The 24,547-nt window shown below is 43.8% G+C and overlaps 1 protein-coding gene and 1 non-coding gene across 2 annotated transcripts in view; one reads left to right on the top strand and one right to left on the bottom strand.

Moving 5' to 3' along the window:
- The window catches only part of CNTNAP2 (contactin associated protein-like 2), a 2,354,843-nt gene that overhangs the window by 1,844,236 nt on the left and 486,060 nt on the right, over positions 1-24,547 (top strand). The window contains exon 15 of the mRNA XM_018046828.1: positions 6,792-6,948. Coding sequence (XP_017902317.1) covers positions 6,792-6,948 — 157 coding nt within the window. The remainder of the gene's footprint in view (positions 1-6,791; positions 6,949-24,547) is intronic.
- TRNAW-CCA lies at positions 22,346-22,417 on the bottom strand. The gene has a single exon. It is a non-coding gene; the product is annotated as a tRNA-Trp (tRNA).

Raw genomic sequence — 24,547 nt, 5'->3', positions numbered from 1 at the left:
ATGAAAAGGACTTTTTTTTTTTTCTTTTTGTGTTAATTGTAGAAGGTCTTGTAGGTCATCATAGAACCGTTCAACTTCAGCTTATTCAGCACCAGTGGTTGGGACATAGTCTTGGATTACTATGATTACTTAAGAAGCATATTGTCACCATGGATTATCGTAGTCTGATTCGAGTGTTCAGTTGAAATTTGTTGATCAAGTATAGGAAAAAATGACTGGGTTGTGCTGCGGTAAGAATGGAAGTGTATTGGGAGATTTTTCAGAGTATGAGTCTCTTTAGAATGAGATCTTGCACCATAAGGGTCTTCAAACAGCCAAAATAATCCAGATAGTTTGAGCCCAGTGCGCACAGTAAAGGAGCTGCCAGCAGGGGACGCTAAGCAGAGCTCTGTTTCCTCTGCTAAAAAGCCCCCTGCGATTCTTTAATGTAATTTGTAGATAAGCAGATAGTAGGAGATATAATAAGGCTAGGTTTCATCAAGCTCCAAATAGGCTTTTAAGTTTTCATTTTGGAGAAATAAACCTTTCTGGTATTGTTTTTAACATTCTGTGGGAATGGATGGAATGGAGCTAATTAAATGTCCAGTGACGGTGCTGGGTCTTATCGTAGCTATGTATACTGTTTCTGTGAGTAGATTATCAGGTTATTCTGCGTAACTCCGGGGTTCTAAAGAATGCGCTGAAAGTCGCAGGTACGCGCCACATTTGTGTCAAGCGGTCCCCATGCATTTGCCCTTGTGTTTCTGAAACATCTTGTTATTGGAGAAAATAACAGAGATCTATTGGCTTTAAATTTGAGGAAAACAAGTTGCCTCTTCTCTTTCTCTCTTCTTCAGTCATCCAACCCGTAATGAATCCTCAACATAATAAAATTTGGTCTTCAGTGAGTACAAAGTGCCCTGATCACATTTAATTCACTCCATATCTGGCTGTCTTAATAAAATATCCCTCACTTTCATAATTTAGCTTCTAGTTAACCTCAAATATGGTTTATCAGTACATAATCTTGTTGCAAGGATTACTCCTACTCAATGTAGTTAGCAAAAATCTTCATATACCAAGGTCAGAGAAATTCTTGAACTCTTAGCACCGGCTAATTAAATTGTTTCTTTTCTCACCACTTCTTACTCTTGTCTTTTAAAAAGTCTTTCCTTTTTTGTCGCCTTTAACTTCTTTCCCCCAAAGCCAATTAACAGGTAAATAATGATCTGTAAAGCAAAAAGTAGCACTTCGTTAGCCTAGCACTGAAATAAGGCAGTTCTTTGCTCAACACAAGTTGAACCATTCTCTTCTCACTGAATATAAAATATATGCCAAGTTAATAAATTATAATGGTTTGACTTAACCAAATTAGCCAGTGCTAAGAACAAAGGGTACAACTTGATTTTTCTCTGGAATGTGTTGTTCTTATTGGCATTCATCTGTTCCGGGGATATGTGAAAACAGCTAAGTAAAACATTTTGTACTGCACTTAACTTATTTTCCTAGGAAGGAGAACAGAATAACATTGATTTTGCACCACCCTAACTGGGAACATTAGCTATGTAAGACAAAAGTGACTTGAGTAAAAGGTAGGGGATGAGGGGGAAAGAGCTGGGAAATTGAACTCCTCTCCCCTGGTCACTCGTGTGCTCCTTGCACAGAACACGAGAAGCATGATCACTGCTGATCGTCTTCTTGGCTTGCATCCTGATGTCTATCAAGAGTCCCTCCCTGCAGGACCTGAGGCCTGCCATGTGAGGTTGGTTCAGAGCCTGGGTCCCATGCAGAGCGTGGGGCTCCTGCTAGGACACCCAAGGCCCAGACACCTTGACAGTGTGACTCCCTCTCCTGGGCTTCCTGATACTCCCTGTAGGTGTGGTGGGAACCAGCTAGGTCTTTCTCTGCTTCCCCTAGAGAGCATTTCTCAGAGTTCCATGCTAAAGGAGCAGCTGATGATAATGGTTGCTCCCTCGACTGACGTTGTCCTGATTCCATAAAGAATCCTGAGCCACACAGCTTCTCTGGTTCGTGCAATTTATCATCACTCTCTGTGACAAGAATATGACTGTGGTAGGTTGTTTCTACTGGTGCCTGGAAGGAACGATTGGAAATTGAACTGATGTTCTGAGATAGACATTCTTTCACTGCCTATTTGATGTACAGGCAGGACAAGGGTGTTTCCTGCCGGGTAACCCATTGACTTCAGTTCTTCAGGTGTTCTGATTGTTTCTTCCCCTCCAGCATGTGGGTTAGTATCCCCTAATTTCCAAAAGCACTGAGAGTAGATGAAATTTCTTCTAAGAGAAAGAATTTAGCACTAGGTAAGCTGGAAAAGGTGCAGTGTGATGACGAGAGGGGATAATCAGTCTAGGTCATGTTCTGCACTTTCAGTGACAGGTTGAGGCCTGCAAGGCCCCAGGGGCCTTTGCAATGTCAGCATGGCACCACCCACCTTTGTCCACTTCCTATAACACGGCCAGGGATGGACTCAGCAGAAACCTAACGCAGCTTACTAACCCAGTGACCCGGCTTAGGCTATATTGTTTCCATAAATGCAATTTTTAAGCATTATTTTTTTAATACTCTTGACTGCATCAAAAGAAAAGAAGAGTAGTTTATTATCGGTCAAAGTTCCAATATTAAAAAGCATCAGAAATTGGCTATGTTCCTCTGCTCTGATGGAAAGAGAAGGGAAAAGCAAGACAGTTCAGTTCAGTTCAGTTCAGTCGCTCAGTTAAGTTCGTGTCCGACTCTTTGTGACCCCATGAACTGCAGCACGCCAGGCCCCCCTGTCCATCACCAACTCCCAGAGTTTACTCAAACTCATGTCCATCAAGTCGGTGATGCCATCCAGCCATCTCATCCTCTGTCGTCCCCTTCTCCTCCTGCCCCCAATCCCTTCCAGCATCAGGGTCTTTTCCAATGAGTCAACTCTTCACATGAGGTGGCCTAAGTATTGGAGTTTCAGCTTCAGCATCAGTCCTTCCAATGAACACCCAGGACTGAGCTCCTTTAGGATGGACTGGTTGGATCTTGTTGCAGTCCAAGGGACTCTCAAGAGTCCTCTCCAACACCACAGTTCAAAAGCATCAATTCTTCAGCTCTTAGCTTTCTTTATAGTCCAACTCTCACATCCATACATGACTACTGGAAAAACCATAGCCTTGACTAGACGGACCTTTGTTGACAAAGTAATGTCTCTGCTTTTGAATATGCTATCTGGGTTGGTCATAACTTTCCTTCCAAGGAGTAAGCGTCTTTTAATTTCATGGCTGCAATCACCATCTGCAGTGATTTTGGAGCCCAGAAAATTAAAGTCAGCCACTGTTTCCACTGTTTCCTCATCTATTTCCCATGAAGTGATGGGACCAGATGCCATGATCTTCATTTTCTGAATGTTGAGCTTTAAGCCAACTTTTTCACTCTCCTCTTTCACTTTCAGCAAGAGGCTTTTTAGCTCCTCTTCACTTTCTGCCATAAGGGTGGTGTCATCTGCATATCTGAGGTTATTGATATTTCTCCTGGCAATCTTGATTCCAGCTTGTGCTTCCTGCAGCCCAGCGTTTCTCATGATGTACTCTGCATATAAGTTAAATAAGCAGGGTGACAATATACAGCCTTGATGTACTCCTTTTCCTATTTGGAACCAGTCTGTTGTTCCATGTCCAGTTCTAACTGTTGCTTCCTGACCTACATACAGGTTTCTCAAAACGCAGGCTAGGTGATATGGTATTCCATCTCTTTCAGAATTTTCCACTGTTTATTGTGATCCACACAGTCAAAGGCTTTGGCATAGTCAATAAAGCAGAAATAGATGTTTTTCTGGAAGCAAGATAGCTTGGCTATAAAAAGAAAACTCAGCCCCCTATACACTGGGACAGGCCCCAGCAGGATGGGAGGCAGGGTTTCAGAATGGAAGAGCTGGCTTCTTCTCCCTTCAGAGCATGGTGCTGAAATCACCCTCTCCGCTATTGGCCAGATCAAGTCTAATGTATTTCTTAAAAATCAGGGGCCAAAAATGATCTGGCAAAGGGAAAAATAGTTAACTTTTCCAAAATAAGTCAACGCAACTGGAAAATCTGGAAATTTGTATGGAGTTAGAGAATACCTGAATAACTTCTTTCCAAGTTCAGAGATTTCACTCCATTCATTACAACAAGCCTTAACTCTCAGTACAGTTTTACAACTTTAAATCACCTACCTCTAAAAAGAAAATGAAAAGCAAACATGAAGAACTGTTGGCATCTCTGAGAAGACGGAGCAGCAGTTTTTCCACGGTTCCAATATGGCTCTTTCTTCCTTTATTGTGTCACTTGCTTAGGTGCCGTTGACTGTTCAGGGGTCCCAGCCTCTGGGATCCAATGTCAGATTTCTGTCATTATGTACTATGGGCTTCCCTCGTAGCTCAGACAGTAAAGCATCCACCTACAATGCAGGAGACCCAGGTTTGATCCCTGGATCTGGAAGATCCCCTGGAGAGGGAAATGGCAACCCACTCTAGTATCCTTGGCTGGACAATCCTATGCACAGAGGAGCCTGGCAGGCTACAGTCCATGGGGTTGCAAAGAGTTGGACTCGACTGAATGACTAACACACATGTAGTCATAGCAGAAATAAAGTACGCAACAAATGTAGTGCACTGTTGTCATCCCCAAAGCATCCCCCTCCAACCCCGATCCGTGGAAAGGTCGTTTTCCATGAAACCAGTCCCTGGCACCAGAAATTTGGGGCACCTCTGGTTTAGATGGTAGCTTCCAGAGTACAAAATGTTTTATTTCTAAGCACAAGCACATGCACAGATGTGTGCTTGAGACAAGTGTGCTCCTGACATGCTGAGAGGGTGGTGAGTGATTAGAATGGGATTCTAGCCGCACACATGGAGATTTTAACTGCTGAGTGCAGGTTTACTGGCCGCATGGCCTCCACCAGATTCTGTTCAGTCCCCAGCCTCCTGCAAGGGCAGCTTTCTCTTTCCTTCCCTTCTCTGCCTGCTGCTGCCTAGCCACTTCTTCCCATCATTCCCCTGAAACCCCTCTCAACAAATACCGTCTAGCTGTCAAATTAAAAGGGAAAGTTAAAACCTTCATCTTAATGAACTCCACTATGAAATCCGACGATGCCGACCACACCGCTCTTCTGGAAATTCTTTGCTTGTTTCTCCTCCACCCTCTTGGACTGTCTTCTTTCTTGCTCTCCACCGTGGCCAGCTCCTCCTCTTTTCTGCTCTCTAAATGCTGCTGGAATCCCAAAGATTCCAGTGACTTCTCTCCTGCTGCCAGTGATTTAGGCTGATGGCTCCTGAAAGGGGATTTTCAGCCCAGAGAATGCTCCTGAGACCCAGCCCCTGAGAGCCAGTTGCCCGCTTCATGTATGAGGGTGTCACCCTTTCTTCTTCATTCTCCAGATTTCTCATCTTCTTCCCTGTGATCTACTGGATGGTGAAGCACACCACCATCCTCTTAGTCACCTGAGCCAGAAATCTGGGATTAATCCACACACCGTCTCCCCACCCAAGTTCCAATAGTCCCAAGCCAGTTGTTCCTCCTTCGTCGCTTTGCATGTTCTCTTCCTCTCCGTTTTCACTGCGATTGTATTATTTCTCTTTGGTATTAACACAGAAACATCACATCTGGCCTCCGTGACTCCATCCCCCCAAATCTGCCTTTCATCTCACTGCGGATCTTTACAAACACAAGCATGACCACGAACACGCCCTGCTTAAAATATCCAATGGTTTCCCATTAGTTTCAGAATGAAGTTCCGCCTTCTTAAAAAGGAGGACATCAACACTGACAAGCAGGAATAAACCGACGCAAAATAGCTTATTTGGACAAAGTTTGTTGTGCTAGGGACCTCACCCACTGTCTGATGCGACCTACACCTCCTTCTCTCTCAGATTTATCTCTTCAGCCCTATTCCGCCATCAGTGAACATGTGTGCTCTGTATAGAACTTTACCATTCTTTCTCCTTTGCCTACCAGTCCTTGTCTTACTTACATCCTTATTCACCTGGGTAACCTAACCATCAAGACATAGCTCCAGTACGTTACCTCTTCTAGGAAACTTCTTTCCTGACTTCCTGTCCTCACCTACTCTCCATAATTAAATTTCACACTCAGTCTGTATCTGTTCCTCCATTTTCCTGCTGAGTTTCTTATGATGTTTAACACATAAATAGGATGTCTGACGAGTGAATGAATGGGTGAGTATTAGGCCAAATAATAAAGCAAAATAGGATGGTATAACAAGCATTGTTCAATGTCTTATGAGGAAAAGTGTCAAACTTCCAGTCTGGGAGCTGCTCTGCTGTGTAATTGAAAGAATCACTTAAGCTCTCTGTACCTGGGTTGCTTACTTATAAAATAAGATCATGCTAAGGCATGATGAACGTCCGCATTAGCTCTGATAGTCTGTAATCCCATGACTGTGCTTCCATACAGAAGCACAAGCGGCCACGGACCCAGCTGTACGTTAGAGAACTGATGTGGGGCGCACACACCCTCCTATGTTGTGGGTGTGCCCCATTGGGGCAGCCACTTTACAGACCTGGCTTCTTCACTCCTGAAGCTTGAATGTAAAATCTTTCAGAGGAAGAGGTGTTTATCCTGGTGGGAAAGCTTGAGCTTACCGTTCCCTCTGAAGTTCCTTATTACATTTCCCTCTTATTGAAATGCCCTGACTTCTAACGGGCTGAGTGGTGGTCAGGGTTTCAGCGAGCCGTGCGGCCCCTGGACTGGGGGGATGTACCTGTGGCGTGGCGGTGACTGGGTGCAGGTCCCATCTCAGTGCGCTTTTCTCCTTTCTTGTAGATGGAAGCCCTTACACCTGGTGGGTTGGCAAAGCCAACGAGAAGCACTACTATTGGGGAGGCTCTGGGCCTGGAATTCAGAAATGTGCCTGCGGCATCGAGCGCAACTGCACGGACCCCAAATACTACTGCAACTGTGACGCGGATTACAAGCAGTGGTGAGTGCGGGGGCCCGGCGTGCGAGCTTCCTTCCCAGCCTGCCTGGAGGCCAGACTAATTAGATGGGAGAGAAAGTGTGAAAAGTGCTGAAATAATAAGAGACTGGGTTAGAAAGGTTCGGGACTAACCCAGCTGACAAATGTCAGGAACGTTCTGAAAACTATAAAAGCCGAAAGAGGTCAGTGCTACAAGGGTATGCATTTAGAAATAGAAGAACACATAATTGATGTATTCATATTTTATTCAGAGAGGAAAATAATGAGGCATGTAGTAGACAGTGATTTGCATTATAAAATGTGCTTTGTGACAATACAGGGGGTGGCCGCGGGCAGGGAGCCGTGTGCAGGCGTGTGAGAGCACAGCGGCCTCTACGGTGAGTGCTCCCACCTCCCACAGTGTTTGCTTTGAGGAGCTGGATGAGAAAAAAAAAGACAGGGGTGGGAAAAGAAAGGGAAGATTTTGCTCTGCTCTCGTCTTCAGCAACAGTGCTGGCGGTCTGGTTTTCTTTCATGCCTTGAACTGTTTATAACTCTGATACAGATCAGTTCAAAGAAGATCTATTTGGGGTTTCTTTCATCCCTCTGCTGGCTTTTGTCCTGCTTCACGGCGAATGGCTGTGTCTGTGTCCATAATAGATAAAGATAAATCAGCTGTCATTCTGTGGGAGAAAAGGCCCCAGAAGTTTTGAATGGAAAATGTGAGCCTGAGTCCGGTTCTTCCCGTAAAGCTCACACCTTGCAACAGCTTCTGTTTCTGACATGGAAGAGGCGGCTGTGCTCCATCCCCGCCTCTGGGTGGCAGCAGAGAGCACAGCCCCCGAATTTCTTCATGTGACTGATCACAGTTGCCTACAGTCGCCCCGGTTTTAATCGATGCTAACTACATAGAGGACAGTTTACAAGATAAGTTCATCCTACCAGTCAACTGAAAACTAGTTCTGCATGTAAAGTTGTATGCTTGTCAGGGTGGATGCCTACCTATTTTCCAAAAGCCATTTTTTTCTTTTAAGTAAATGATATTACAGAGGCTATACATTTCAGTGGCTTAGAATTTTCGTGCATGTGTATAAATAGCTATCATTACTCTTTAACTGTGGCTTCTGGTCAAGAGGAAATAATGATATATTCAATCTTTGATTTTGTTTGAAAGCTGTGTCTCCAAGCACATGCACACACATTGACTTACTATAGAAAGACTAGAAGTCAGGAGAATGAAATCAGAAAGACCCCGCCTTCGAAGGTGACTTTTCAGCCAGGCCTCGGTTCAGTCCGTCCTTCCCTCATATTTATATCACTGGAGCTCTTGTGCCAGGGAGTCTTCTAGGTTCTGGGAATAAAACAGAGACTGGCAGTAACAAGAACCCCTTCTCTGACCTATGTTCTTGTCACTTCTTACTAGTCGCGTGTTTGTAAGTAGGTTCTGAGGGTTCGCTCAGATTCATTTGTCTGCCCAGCTTTGACTCACAGAGCCTTCGGGAAGCAGACTTTGGTGCAGCCTCCCAGACCAGAAGGGAGAGCGCTGTTCCCCGATGGTTCATTGTTCAAGCAACCCACACTGTTCAATGCTTTTGTCCTGCCGTGGAGGGGAGTTGAGATATTCACAAGGAAAAGGGAGATCTGGGGGGGAATCCAAGGGAAATTGGTTTTTGTCAGATGTCATCCCAAGGGCTCGGAACACAGTGACCAACAGAGCATGCTCTTTGTCCTCAAGGACCCTGAAACTAGTTGGGAAAACACACACACACACACACACACACACACACAGACAACATAATACAACCAGCGCTCTGACGAAGACATTGCAGGGTCCAACAAAGCCAGTGCAAGGAAACTGAAGTCAAACGGAGAGTGGAGAGGAGCCAGGACAGTCCTTGTGAGTCCGGGATGCTTGGAAGAAAGCTAAGAGTTTACAGGGCACGCTCTCCCTTGCAAGACTGACTTGGAGGAGAGGCAGGAGTGAGGGCAGCCGGTTTGGGGAGCCATCAGGGCCGAAGATCTGGGGTGTAACGTGGAGAAGAAAGAAGGCTCAGCGAGGCTGAGTAGCTGGGCAGCAAACACCAGGGCTGCGTTCTTTTCAGTGGATGGTAGGAGATAGATTTACTGGCAGTGAGCCCTGTGGAGGTAACCCTGATGGAAAGGGTGGGAGAGGGGGGTAGAGATCCAGCGAAAGGAAGTCACGAGCATTCCTGAAAGGCATTGAGGGCCAGACAGTGGAAATGGTGGAACATATGTGAGATATTAGAGAAGTGGCACCTCCAGGACTTGATAGTTATGACTATGTGAGAAGAAAGAGAGGGGTCTGGGTAGGCTCCCCACTGGGCACCTGGAAATGGTTAAATTCCTTACCAGGTAAGGGAATAACAGTTCAGCGGGTAGATGATGGGTTCAGCTTTGAAAATATTAAGTTTGAAGCTCCAGCATAACACTGTGTCTAAACCCAGAGAGGCACCATTCCTGGGATCACTGGTAAGACATTCAGGCTTCAGAGCAATGCACTTCCAAGAACATACCTGAATGCAAATCATCCATGAGAAGACACTGTAGACAGACCTGTTCAGCCTCACTCAGACACATGCCTCTGCAAGCTCTTGATTAGACTGTAATTTTTTCAGTTACTCAGGGACTTGCATATGGCTGATGTATTGTTTCCTTTGGGCTGAGTAGTACCTAAGATATCCTCACCCTTTTGCTCCTATTAAGATAGTCTAATGTCTCATAGTAGGTGCACTGTATCTTGAGAAAACTGAAAAGTAAAAGCAATATGTTTACAATAAATAGCTACTGGAATGATCTTTCCTATTCAGTACAAGAACAAAAGCTTTTGGTGATGTCTTCTTGGGCTTTGAATTCACCAGCACCTGGAAATGCTGTGGATGCTTTCAGTATTTCAGAATGAATAGATTTAAAAGTTCCTGGAAGCAGAAAACTTTATATCCAGGTCCAGATCTGCCACTTTGAGGGGAGGCTTTTAGCCATTCTTACATTTAGGCTTGTGGTCTGTATAATAAAACTGAATCTTGACTGGTAGACTATTGTGAGAGCTAAATAGAATGTGGAATGGGAAAATATTCTAATATTCTGTGAACTGTACGGCATGGATACGTAGCTGATTGCAGTTCTTAGTTATGTAATTCTCATTGCAGTTCTTACCAGTTCCAAATGAGTCTTAGGAAATGAAAATGGCACCAGGGAAAGAGGTCCCTGTGCTTTCTCGACCTGCCGTGCCACAGGGCACGAGACGAATTCCACGATACTTTGAGGCAGTGACACAGAGCAGGCTTTGCCAGAGGAACTTACAAACCAGAGAGCATGAAGACAAGAGAAAGCCTAGTCCGTCAACCCCATCAGCTCTCAGAGACATGCTGGACCAGACTCTTGTGCTGAGCACAGGGTTTCACAGAACTCCTGGCTTCTCCCACCTCACAGGCAAGAATGAGAGCAGCTTGTCAGTGGAGCCATCAGATTCTTAGGGCACCAGGAAGGCTGAGCACACAGCCAGGGGTTTACTGCATTGTCTGGGGGTCATGCTGGAAGAGGGAGGAAGCCAGAACCCAGGTAGGAAGTAGACTCCTGCAGCCTCCTCCCCTCCTCCACGATGGGGAGAACCAGGGAGCACTTCCGGCTGGCTCACTGTCCAGGCTACACAGAATGTGAGCTCCACGGTCACAGAGGACAGCCGAAAACTCAGGAAAAGCAGTCTGGTGCACACACCCATGTGAAATTCACACGTGTGAAACAACATCTGTAGTGATGTAAAAATAGAAGCTCCAATACTTTGGCCACCTGATGCGAAGAGCCAACTCACTGGAAAAGACCCTGATGCTGGGAAAGATTGAAGGCGGGAGAAGGGGACGACAGAGGATCAGATGGTTGGATGGCATCACCGACTCAGTAGAATGAGTTTGAGCAAGCTCTGGGAGATAGTGAAGGACAGGGAAGCCTGGCGTGCTGCAGTCCATGGGGTCATGAAGAGTCAGACATGACTTGGCGACTGAACAACAACAAAAACTAATAAAAGGTTCTACTGAATCTCATGTTTTCAGGGTCCATAGCCAGCTAAGAAAGTTGCTTCTACCAGTAATCTTACCTCAGCCAGACAAATCGTTTGATTAAACTGGACTGAGACCAAAGTGGGTACAAAGTTCTCCTTTGCCCTTTCCTCTGTGTGAGATCTAAGTCAGGGCGTTTCGCTTCTCTAAGTTTTCATATCTGCAAAATGTAGACAGTACTTCCCAATTGATGTCAAGTTCCTGGCAAAGTGCTGTCATGAATGAACAGTTAAAACTGCAATAGGGTATGCTATTTTTATTACCTAAATGATGAATGGAACTCTAGCTGAAATCATTAAAAGCTGTCTTTTTTTAAATTGTATTGGAATATAGTTGATTTATGATGTCATGTTCATTTCTTCTGGACAGCAAAGTGATTCAGTTTCACAAAGTGACTCAGTTGTACATATCTACATATCCATGTGTATATATATATATGTGTGTATTTATATATGTATGTGTGTATATATATATATACACACACATACCTTTATCTCTCCTTCCCTTGCACCCATAAGTCTGTTCTCCAGGTCTGTAGTCTGTTTTTGTTTCATCAGCTCAGTTCAGTTCAGTCGCTCAGTCGTGTCCGACTCTTTGCGACCCCGTGAATCGCAGCACACCAGGCCTCCCTGTCCATCACCAACTCCCGGAGTTCACTCAGACTCGAGTCCATCGAGTTGGTGATGCCATCCAGCCATCTCATCCTCTGTCGTCCCCTTCTCCTCCTGCCCCCAATCCCTCCCAGCATCAGAGTCTTTTCCAATGAGTCAACTCTTCGCATGAGGTGGCCAGAGTACTGGAGCGTCAGCTTTAGCATCATTCCTTCCAAAGAAATCCCAGGGCTGATCTCCTTCAGAATGGACTGGTTGGATCTCTTTGCAGTCCAAGGAGCTCTCAAGAGTCTTCTCCAACACCACAGTTCAAAAGCATCAATTCTTCGGCGCTCAGCCTTCTTCACAGTCCAACTCTCACATCCATACATGACCACAGGAAAAACCATAGCCTTGACTAGACAGACCTTAGTCGGCAAAGTAATGTCTCTGCTTTTGAATATACTATCTAGGCTGGTCATAACTTTTCTTCCAAGGAGTAAACGTCTTTTAATTTCATGGCTGCAGTCACCATCTGCAGTGATTTTGGAGCCCCCAAAAATAAAGTCTGACACTGTTTCCACTGTTTCCCCATCTATTTCCTATGAAGTGATGGGACCGGATGCCATGATCTTCGTTTCATAGATAGGTTGATTTGTCTCACATGTAGGTTCCACATATAAATGTTATATGATATTTGTCTTTCTTTTCTGACTTACTTCGCTTCGTATGATCATCTCCAGGCCTATCCATACGGCTGCAAATGGCATCATTTCGTTCTTCTTTATGGATAAGTAATATTCCATTGTGTGTCTCCACTATACCTTCTTTATCCATTCGTCTATGGGCATTTAGATGGCCGCCACGTCTTAGCTATTGTTAACAGGGCTGCTGTGGACATCGGGCTGCGTGTATCTTTTTTCATTTGAGTTTGGTATGGGTATATGTCCAGGAGTAGGGCTGATGAAATCAGTAAAAATTTCCTAAAGCACAGATGCATAAATTGGGGCCCAGGAAAATTTTACTTCCAATTACATTGGAAATAAGAAATGGAGAGAAGACTAACACTCAGATTTCCAAACTTCCACGCCAGTGTTTTTCTACAATATCATGATCTAGGAAGATGACTCATGTTGTTGTTATCTTTTTTAATGATATATGAATTTAATGTTTTCACTAGTTATATGTCAGTTTTAAATTTAAAGCTTAAGCAATAGACCACATATTATCTGTTCTTTTTTAAAGGACTCTAAAGCTTAGATTAAGCATTTATTCTTATTTACTAGAGTAAAACACACAGAAATGAAGCTGAGATAAATTAGATCGTAGCTCTGAGCCTACTTCTGTCTCACAGCAAAGTGGCAATGGGCTGCAAGAACTATAACCATCTCAATAATTGCCTGATTATCTATGCCTTGAGAAGTTTTGCACAGTTATTTTGGAGATTGGATGTAATTTAACATTTATGATTTACTATTCACAGCAATAGTAAATATTCCCACCTACAGTGCCAGAATCCTAATTAAGCGCGCCTGGTCTCAGCTAAGTGCCCACCACTGGGTAATTCCTGGCCTCGGACAGCCTGACTCGATGAGCTAAATCATCGTATCGGACACTAGTGACTCCAAAATGCAGCAGCAGGGGAGGCAGCCCGTTCGCTGCTCCAATGCCCGTATCGCACTGTACTTGTAGAATTTCTGGATAAGGGTTTCCTGGCCAAGGTGAGCATAGACATGGGAACACAGTCTTTGTGGTACAACTAGTAATCAGTTCTCACCTCAATAGGCTTCCCTGGTGGCTCAGGCGGTAGAGAATCTGCCTGTGACGCAGGAGACCTGGATGCTACCATCCTGGGTCAGGATGATCGCCCTGGAGAAGGAAATAGCTAACCTCTCCAGTATTCTTGCCTGGAGAATTCCATGGTAGAAAGGCCAGTCACATACTAACTGGCCGTGCCCTGTTCCATGGGCCCTGAAAGGAACTGATGTGTCTGTAGAGCTTTTTCCTAGGCCAGAAATAACCCATGACAATGTTTATAGGCAGCAGAATCTCTTCATTTTTGCAAAGCCAGAAGCTTCACATACGATCAGCTCAGCTTATTATCCAATCATTAACAGCAAAATATTTGGAATGCTTTGAAAAGAAATCATTCTACATTTTTTCATCATTGATCATTTCATCTAATTTTCTCAGTAACATGTTTTCTGTGAAACATGTTCAGTTTTATTCAAAGTGAAATATTTGTATGTCATTCTCATCCCTCATGTTGTTCAACAATAACAATAATGAACATTTATTGAGTGCTAATTATGCACCAGACCCTGTTCCAAAGTGTTTAAATGTATCATGCCATTTAAACATCACATTGACCCAATGAGGAAAGGTGCTGTTTTTCCTCATTTTGCAAATGAGGCAATTAAACCCCAGAGAGCTTAAATTACTTCCACAAGGTCACACAGTTAACAAGAGGGATAACAGAGATTCAGACCCAGGGCAAGCAAATTCAGACTCATGCTTAGATGTTAACTAGCAAAATATAAAGTCTATAGAAATTTTAACATTTGTGCTATATACTGTATGATTTCATTTCTTCCAATTTTTAAAACTGTGATAAATATATATGAAAAAATTTACTATCTTACCAAATTTTTAAGTATAGTTCAGTGGTATTAAGTACATTCACTTTGTTGTACAACCAATGCCACAATTCATCCCCAGAGGTCTTTCCATCTTGGACAATCGAAACTCTCTATTCATTATAAAATAACCCCCGTTCCTCCCTGCCCCAGCTGCTGGTAACCATCATTCTTCTTTCTGTTTCTATGAATTCCACTATTCTGGCACCTCATGTGAATGGAATCATACAGTCTTATTTCACTTAGCATAATGTCCTCAAGGTTCTTTCGTGCTGTTGTTCAGGCACTCAGTGGTGTCCAGCTCTTTGAGACCTCATGGACTTGCAGCATGCCAGGCTTCCCTACCCTTCACCATCTCCCACAGCTTGCTCAAACTCATGTCCATTCAGTCAGTGATGCCATCCAACCATCTCATCCTCTGTCGTCCCCTTCTCCTTCTGCCTTCAGTCTTTCCCAGAAACAGGGTCTTTTCCAGTGAGTTGGCTCTTTGCATCAGGTAGCCCAAGTACTGGAGCTTCAGCTTCAGCAGCAGTCCTTCCAATGAATATTCAGGATTGATTGCCGTTAGGACTGACTGGTTGCATCTCCTTGCAGTCCAAGGGACTCTCAAGAGTCTTCTCCAAGACCACAGTTCAAAAGCATCAATTCTTTGGCGCTCAGCTTTCTTTATGGTCCAACTCTCACATCCATACATGACTACTGTGTTGTTGCATGTATCAGGATCCCCTTTCTCTTTAAGTCTGAATACTATTTCTTTGTATGTGTATACCACATTCCATCTTTCATCAGTAGACACATGGTTTGCTGTTGCTTCTTAGCAGTTCTCAGTAATGCTGCCATGAACGTGAGCATATGATTTCAATTTTATTATCTACTTTTACTCATCTCTGTGCTGTTCTTTATTTGGTTTTTAGAAAATCTCACTTTGATTTTACTATAAGAGTAATTTTATCATGAAAGTAGTGAAAGCGATGACAAAATAAATGTTTGAGGAGTATTTACCAGTGAAATGGAAAAGGAAATGGCATCCCACTCCAGTAGCCTTGCCTGGAGAATCCCATGGACAGAGGAGCCTCATGGGCTACAGTCCATGGGATCGCAAGAGTCAGACAGGACTGAGCAACTAAACCTAACCTAACCTACCAGTGAAATAATAGATGTACACTCTCACTTAGGAGTATCCTCTCATTTAAACATCAAATCTATCGTACAATATAGGTATTATCGTGTCTGACTCTTTATGACCTCATGGACTGGAGCCCGCCAGGCTTCTCTATCCGTGGAATTCTCCAGACAACAATACTGGAGTGGGTAGCCATCCCCTTCTCCAGGGGATCTTCCCCACTCAGGGGTCGAACTTCAATCTCCTGCATTCCACCAGATTCTTTACCATCTGAGCCAAGAGAACAGTACAATTTTATCATAAATAAGTTCAAATTATTTTCTAAATGTAATCTGGTTTTGAGTCTTCTCTCTGTGGCTAGCTTAGTGACTCTGAACAAGTTGCAAAAGCTCTCTGTGATTGTTTCCTTAGAAAAGAATTGAAGTGATAATACCTACATTGTATGATAGATCTGATGTTTAAATGAGGGGATACTCCTAAGTGAGAGTGCACATCTGTATTTCACCGATAAATCCTCCCCAAACATTTGTCATTGTTTTGACTACGTCCCGTAAGCACACTCCCATCACACACTCAGAGTTCTGTCATGATGGCACTTCTGAGGAATGCTCTTCTGGCTGCTCAACAGGCCAAGACAGTAGTTAATACTCAAATGTGTACGTGCAGGTAAAATATTAAAATGAGTAGCTACTGATACATTTCCCTTTAAGATATATAAATGCAGATGCCCTTTTGATCGAATGAAGGCCATCTTAAAATTTAAAATGAAGAAAGAAAACGAAAACGTTATTTGAATCCTTTTGAGCCCCACAGCTTGCATTTCAGTATCACAGCATCGCCAGAATGGACTGCAGAAAGGTTCTACAGCCCTGGGTATTTTACGCCTTATATTTGCTCTACTGAAGTTCGCTGGCCAGGTTTTCTGTACTGTAAGGATGCATCTGAACAGGATTTTCCTCAAAAAACCTAGCAGCTCAACTCGTTCAGAAGAGGAACTGCTTTCCAATATGTGGGTCAGGGCTAAGAGCCCAAGGGAAGGGCCTTTGCTGTTTCATTAGGAATCCACCTTGGGATATGAAACAGAAAGTATCAGCCAGGCTCATCCAGCAGGTGCCGGAGAGCTCAAGGTACAACACGGCCTGTGAGTTAAAAGACCCCTTGGCATCGAGGCCAGGGAGATGTCTCTTTTAGTTTTCAGAAGAAGCATAAAAATGATAGATTATATTCTGTCTCAGGGACATTTTGGTGCCACCTTGCTTGGCACAGCATAGAATTCTCCTGTCGCCTCTTGGATTGTATCCTGACAGAAAGGTAATTGGGCACCAGAGAAGATGTCAGCAGAGTGTCAATATGGTTTGACCAGTGCCCCTAAATAATATTGATGGCAGGAAAGGGAGAGGGATTAATCAGGTGTGAGCCTGTCAAATGCTCAGAGGGTGCCATGGGTTACCGAAATAGATACAACTTCCCACAGAATGCTAAATGGACTTCAACAGAATATGTTATTTAGTGATCTTGAGGGAAAAAAAAAGCAGAGCTAAGATCCAAGAGAGATTTATAAGAAAGCACAGTTCATTTTCCATCAGCATCCCTCTGTCCAACATGCTTTAAAAAGAGGGAGAGCTATTATTATATTTTCCAGGGGAAAAAAAATTGCATTCTTCCTAAAAAATCAATCATGAGAAAAGGCTCGAATTAAAAGATGCATCACTCAGTTGAAAGCAAAGTGCTGATGAAGCAACAGTGAGACAGGTTGTCAGTGTGGGTCGTAGGGAATCCACACGTGGTGAAGACTATTTGTTTCTTTACTCTGTGTCCCATTGAAAGATAAAATTGATCGTCACATTTTCATCAGCAAAAAAGCTGCATAAAACGCAACATTCAAAAAACTAAGATCATGGCATCCGGTCCCATCACTTCATGGCAAATAGATGGGGAAACAGTGGAAACAGTGAATCTGTCTAACCATCCCATCCTCTACTGTCCTCTTCTCCTTCTGCCTTCAGTCTTTCCCAGCATCAGGGGCTTTTCCAATGAGTCAGCTCTTTGCATCAGGTAGTCAAAGTATTGGAGCTTCAGCTTCAACATCAGTTCTTTCAATGAATATTCAGGATTGATTGCCTTTAGGATTGACCAGTTTGATCTCCTTGCAGTCCAAGGGACTCTCAAGAGTCTTCTCCAACACCACAGTTCAGAAACACCAATCCTATGGTGCTCAGGCTTCTTTAAGATTCAACTCCATACACGAACTCTGGAAAAATCATAGCTTTGACTATATGGGTCTTTGTTGATAAAGTGATATCTCTGCTTTTTAATACACTGTCTAGGTTTGCCATAGCTTTCTTTCCAAGAAGCAAGAGTCTTTTAATTTCATGGCTGAAGTCACTGTCTGCAGTGCCTTTGGAGCCCAAGAAAATAAAATCTGTCATTGCTTTCACCTTTTCTGCATCTATTTGCCATAAAGTGATGGGACTGGATGCCATGATCTTAGTTTTTTGAATGTTGAGTTTTAAGCCACCTTTTTCACTCTCTTATGCAGGGAGGTAAATGATTGAGATGGAAATATAGAATGTTTGGAAAAGCTGAGGACGTGAGCTTGGGTGATAGTATTTGCCCACCTGTCTTTGTCAGCACTGAAAATGATGCACTTTGACTGTAAGCTAGTGTGGTGGGGGGATAATGGTTCCCAAAGATGCCCACATCCTAATCCTCAGACCCTGTAAAAGTGTTCCCTTACCTGGCAGAAGGGACTTTCAGAATGTGGCTAAGGATGAGAACCTGGAGATGAGAGACTATCCTGGATTATCAGGGTGGCCCCGTGTAATCAGATGAGTCCCAGCTATGATCATAAAAAAAAATCTGATATCTAATGACAGGAAAAGTACCAAAGAGCTGGTATATTGCTAATTTTGAAGAAGAAAGAGGCAAAAAATGTAGGCATTTTCCAAAAGCTGGAAAAGAAAAGAAAATGGATTCTGTCATAGAAGCTCCAGAAAAACAACTTGGCCCTGACAATACCTTGATCTTAGCGCCGTCAGACTCACATGGGAATTTCAGTCTACAGAGCTGTGCTGTGCTGGGCTTAGTCGCTCAGTCATGTTGGACTCTGCGACCCCATGGACTGTAGCCTGCCAGGCTCCTCTGTCCATGGTTTCTTCTCTTGACCAGCAAGGATTGGCTGCCTGTTCTTGTCTGTGATCAGATATCCTTCAGTTGGGCGATTATACTGCTGATGAAAGTAATTTTGAAGACTCAGAAATATCCATTTATGTATCCAGACATGTGGTCCTCAGAAACACTGGGTGGGGGGTTAGTGTTAATGTTTGTGCCTCCTGCTGAAAGTTAGATGTAAGACTATGTCTTCTTGACATCCTTCAACATTACAGTTCACGGACCTGATCCTCTTCCCATCCTTTTTAAATTTTAATTGACAGACAGAGAAATGATTGGATAATAAAGACTTTATTCCTTTTCTTATTTTCATAATAACTAATGAATTAAAGAGGGATGTTATGGGCCTTATGGGATTTCCAATTGTAATAGCTCTATTTTATGGCAGACACCATTAGCCTTCATTGCAGGCCATTCTTAATCTGGCCTCAATCTGTTATTTGCAGTCTGTTAAACCCCTCACGATCCAGACAGCCGCAGCCCTATTAGCAGTAAGGCTTCATAGCTAAGACAATGCCTGGAGATGATAAGCACTATTATTTTCTCTTATTATTTGGACGTATTTTGGCCAGCTTCCTGCATTGCATGGAAGTGGTCCTATTTCCTAAGGGTCTGGATGCAATTGTTAGTATAAAATAGATTTTTTGAGAGTCATTTATTGCATCCATTCATTTAACCCATTGCCCAGTGAGCATCTACTGTTTCCTCTGCTAGAGCAGCGACAATAAAAGACGACGCCACCTCTGCTGCTTCTGAGCTGAATGGCTTTGGCAACTTGTGTACTTAACTTGTCTCACCTGTCCTCCTGTCCATAAAATGAGAAGAATCGTATCAGCTCCATACAGAGTTTTATGAAGATTCATATTTTATGCAGTATTTGTTGTTATTTTCTTAGGCTTCTGAATTTCAAAAACTCATGAGACTAATAAAGGACAAGCAATGGGCCCAGTGGGCTGCAGTCCATGGGGTCTCAAAAGAATCCAACATGACTTAGTGACTAAATAACAACAACAACGGGCCAAATAAATACAATTGAGGTGGATTTATTCAACATACATTTATTGAGAGCCCACTCTGCACAGAGTAGTACACAAATATGAGAGAGGGATTCACTGGTGAGAATACAGAGTAAGTCCAAGACACTGGGGTGGGACTTGAGAGTGTGCATTTTTGCAAATCAAAGAGAATTTATAAGCCCTTCGAGAGAAAGAAAACCCTCCAGAGGAAATTGTTAAGAATGATCCTGTCGGGTCCCAATTAGTCACCTACAAATTATCCGCATTGCAGACTATCCCTAGTATATATTTCTAGTATAGAAAGCATTACAATAATCACATTGAATCCTTGTAACATTTTACATATGCATGTCAAGGCAAATTACAAATATTGAAACGAAAATGAAGACAGGAAGAAAATAAGTTGAGGAAAGTAGTGAGGGAAAGGAAAACCATAATATGAGCTAGCCGATCTTTCTAGCTAGGAGCAGCCTTCCCTCTTCTAAAGGAATGTGTTGGTTTTGTGTTGACTGTGTCTCAGTCCTGCTTGTAATTCAGAGTCAATGCTGAGAGAAACCCATCCTTGAGACCAGCATGGCCGCTGTCTGAAGGGCCAGGCCCAGGGCTGGAGACCACTTCCCAAGCTTCCTCCTGTGTCTGTTGAATGGTTCAGACCGCTTCTTTGTCTTCTAGGAAGATGCTGATGACGTTCCAGGGTCTCTCAAGGACACTGTGGGGTAGGAATTCCAGAGGGAATGTGATAACGTGCAAATGGAAGCTCTATTCTTTTTCTGGTGATGGATCATGTACCACAGCAGGTCCACCCTGCCACTGGTTTGCTTGGTCCAGGCTGCAACGTCTGGAAGCCACTCAGACTACACAGAGTATTTCCTGAGACTGCCAATCCATTCCAATTCTAGGAGCCGTCAGACCGTGTTCATCAGTATTAACTCTCTCAAGAAAGCATTCAGAAAAAGGAAAATAGGCTAAAGCAGCAAGAGAGATGGTTACAAACTGTTGGTGATGTTGGTGGTGGTGGTTTTTTTAGTGGCTAAGTCTTGTCCAACTCTTTGGGACACCATGGGCTATAGCCCACCATGCTTCCTGGAGAATCCCTCTGTCCATAGAGTTCTCCAGGCAAGAATACTGGAGTGGATTGCCATTTCCTTCTCCAGTGAATCTTCCTGACTCAAGGACTGAACCCGCATCTCCTGCATTGGCAGGCAGTTTCTTTACCACTGAGTCAAGAGGGGATTTTTAAAAAGCAGCTTGTTATAATTTATTCCACACTCAATATAAGGCATATGTATGATGTGGCCACAGAAATACACACCAAGCGAAATACTCCTCATGTCACCTCGTCAAGTGTCCAAATTACCGGACTCCATGGCAAGCATCAGTGGACCACACCTAAAGTATTATATCTGATAATAGAAAACCAGAATGTGGGAAATGAGGTCAGGGGATCTGACAACTACTCTAAGTGAGAAAATTGAGAAAAAGAGGAAGGACCAGATGGAGGAAGTTGGGAAGTGGGGAGAGAGGGGAGAGGGTGGCTACTGTCCAGCACAAGGGTCGCTTCCCTACTGTTTAGGGGTTAAATCATGTGTCTAAAGAGATGTGTTTAAATCCTAAGTCCAGTACTTGTGACTGATTTTGTTTGATATAGGGTCTTTGCAGATGTAATCAGGCTGAAATGCGATCCTTAGGGTGGGTCCTGCTACAACATGACTGGTGTCTTTGTGAGAACAGGAGACACAAATATAGACACACACAGAGAAGACAACAAAGACAGAGATTTCTGTCGGAGTGGCAATGGCAGCCCACTCCAGTACTCTTGCCTGGAAAATCCCATGGACGGGAGAGCCTGGTGGGCTGCAGTCCATGGGGACGCAAAGAGTCAGACACGACTGAGCGACTTCACTTTCACTTTTCACTTTCCTGCATTGGAGAAGGAAATGGCAACCCACTCCAGTGTTTGTGCCTGGAGAATCCCAGGGACGGCAGAGCCTGGTGGGCTGCCGTCTCTGGGGTTGCACAGAGTTGGACACGACTGAAGCGACTTAGCAGCAGGCCACCCAGTTAATAGCACCTGGTTCCAGCAGCCACAGGACTCTACCACCCTCCTCCCCTAACTGGCTCTGAAGCCAGTGCCTGTCCCTATTGGACAGCTCTGGGTGTTTACTAAGGACTTCCCAAATCCCATGCACAGTTTAAGTACTTAGTCTGTGTTTTTCTTCATGGAATCCTTGCAACCACCCTGTAAAGCAGTTACCATCTTTATGTCAAGTTTGTAAGCAAGGAAACCAAGGCTTTGTGAGGTTGGTTACCGTGCCCAAACAGTTAATAAGTAATGTAATGGTATAAACAGGGGCAGTCTAATCCTGGATTCCAGGACCTGAGCCATGAGGCAGGCTTCCTCTGGAGAGGAAGGGGAGCTAAAGCAGTGGGTCAGAGAGCTGAAAATGGAGAAGACGTAGTAGGGAGGAAATCGAGGTGCAACAACAGGGCTTTGAGAAAGATGAACGAGGCAAGTGCAGGTCACCTGAGGCTGGGACTTGTGCCCTGAGGGACCCTTGAGCGCCTTGTATGGGAACTGAAAGTGAAAGTGAAGTCGCTCAGTCGTGTCCGACTCTTTGTGACCACATAGACTGTAGCCTACCAGGCTCCTCCACCCACGGGATCTTCCAGGCAAGAGTACTGGAGTGGGTCACCATTTCCTTCGTCCGACTCTTTGTGACCACATGGACTGTAGCCTACCAGGCTCCTCCACCCACAGGATCTTCCAGGCAAGAGTATTGGAGTGGGTCACCATTTACTTCTCCAGGGGATCTTCCCAACCCAGGAATTGAACCTGGGTCTCCTGCATTGGAGGCAGACGCTTTACCATCTGAGCCACCAAGGAAGCCTGGTGTAATGCGTAATGTGGCCGACAAAGACAAACAGACAGAGGGAGAGATGTCAGGACTCTCAGATCAGGAAGAAATGGAGAAAAACAAATATCATATATTAATGCATATATATGGAATCTAGAAACTGATGAACCTATTTCCAGGGCAGGAATAGAGTTGCAGATACAGTGAATGGACTTGCAGACACAGGAGAGGGTGGGACAAATTGAGAGAGCAGCGTTGACATGTGCACATTACCGTGTGTAAAAGAAATAGCTGCTGGGAAGTTGTATAGCACAAGGAGCTCAGCCTGGTACTCTGTGCTCACCTGGAGAGGTGGGCTGGAGGGGTGGGAAGGCGGTTCAGGAATGAGGGGATGTGTGTATATATGTATAGCTGATTCATATTTTTGCACAGCAGAAACTAAAACAATGTTGTGAAACAATTATATTCCAATTAAAAATTAATTTAAAAAGGAAAGAAACAGAATATGTGTAGAAATTGGGATTGATAGGAAGAGCCAAAGAAGTTTCTAGAAGGAATAGGCAAAGTAGATTAAAAGGCACCATTCAATCCCAAACTATTATTCAACTAAGATGCAGAAAATTGCATCCATGTTTTATCCTCAGTGTGCCAGCCTTATTATTTTAGTGAGTATAAAAGCATATATGATGTGCTGTTTTGAACAGTAATGTTTCAGCTCTTGCCATAGTTTTTTTCTGCAGCCCCTTGTTGTGAGTATAGGCAGACTGCAGAGACATTGAGGGTTCGGTTCCAGACCCACCATAATGATGCAAATATTGTAATAAAGCGGGTTAAACGGTTGTTTTGTGTTTTGTTTGGTTTTGGTTTGGTTTGGTTTCCTGCTGCACGTGGGCTTCCCTGATAGCTCAGTTGGTAAAGTGGTAAAGAATCCCCCTGCAATGCAGGAGACCCCAGTTCGATTCCTGGGTCGGGAAGATCCCCTGGAGAAGGGAGATGCTACCCACTCCAGTATTCTGGCCTGGAGAATTCCATGGACTCTATAATCATGGGGTGGCAAAGAGTCAGACACGACTGAGCGACTTTCACTTTCAGTGCATGTGGTAACCCACTCCAGTATTCTTGCCTGGAGAATCCCAGGGACAGAGGAGCCTAGTGGGCTACAATCCATGAGATCAAAAAGAGTCAGACATGACTGATCGACTAAGCACAGTGCATATAAAAATGGTGTTGATTCTATGCTGTAGTCTATTAGTGTGTGATAGCATTATATTTTTTAAAATGTACATGCTTTAATTAAAATAACTTTATTGCTAAAAAAAAATTTCTAGCCATCATCTAAGCCTTCAGTGGGTTCTTCGCTGGTGGAAGATTTCGCTTCCACATTGATGGCTACTGACTGAGGAGAGTGGTCATTACTGAAGGTTGGGGCTGCTGTGTCAATTTCTTAAAATAAAATGTCAGTAAGGTCTGCCATATCGACTGACTCTTCCTTCCACAAACAATTTCTCTGTAGCATGCAGTGTTTGATAGCATTTTACCCACAATAAAACTCCTTTCAAAATTGAAGTCAGTCCTCTCACACCCTGTCACTGCTTTATCAACTATCAATATTCATGTAATATTCTAAATCCTCTGTTGTCATTTCAACACTCTTCACAACATCTTCACCAGTAGATTCTTTCCTTAGAAACCATTTTCCTTGCACCCTGTTGGAAACATAAGAAATTCTAGGAAGTTAATTGTGAAGATGTCTACTTAACATAGGTTTCCCTGGTGGCTCAGATGGTAAAAAATCGGCTTGCAATGCAGGAGACACAGGAGATGCCTGTTCGATCCCTGGGTGGGGAAGATCCCCTGGAGAAGGGAATGGCTACCCACTCCAGTATTCTTGCCTGGGGAGTTCTATGGACAGAGGAGCCTGGAGGGCTACAGTCCATGGGGTCACAGAGTCAGACGCGACTGAGCGACTAACACACATGTTTAACATAATACTACAAGTAAGCTAATTTTATTGTTAATTTAAAAAAATTTAGGGTAGTTTTAAGTTCACAGCAAAATTGAACAGAAAGTACAGGTGTTCCTGTTACCTTTGCCCTACTACATACACGCAACCTCCCCACCATCAGCAGCCCCACAAGAGTGGCATATTTGATGAATAT

Source organism: Capra hircus, chromosome 4 (assembly GCF_001704415.2).
Source record: "Capra hircus breed San Clemente chromosome 4, ASM170441v1, whole genome shotgun sequence".
Classification (NCBI taxonomy): domain Eukaryota; kingdom Metazoa; phylum Chordata; class Mammalia; order Artiodactyla; family Bovidae; genus Capra; species Capra hircus.
Note: the sequence above shows the minus strand (reverse complement) of the source record. Positions and strands in the feature narration are given on the sequence as shown.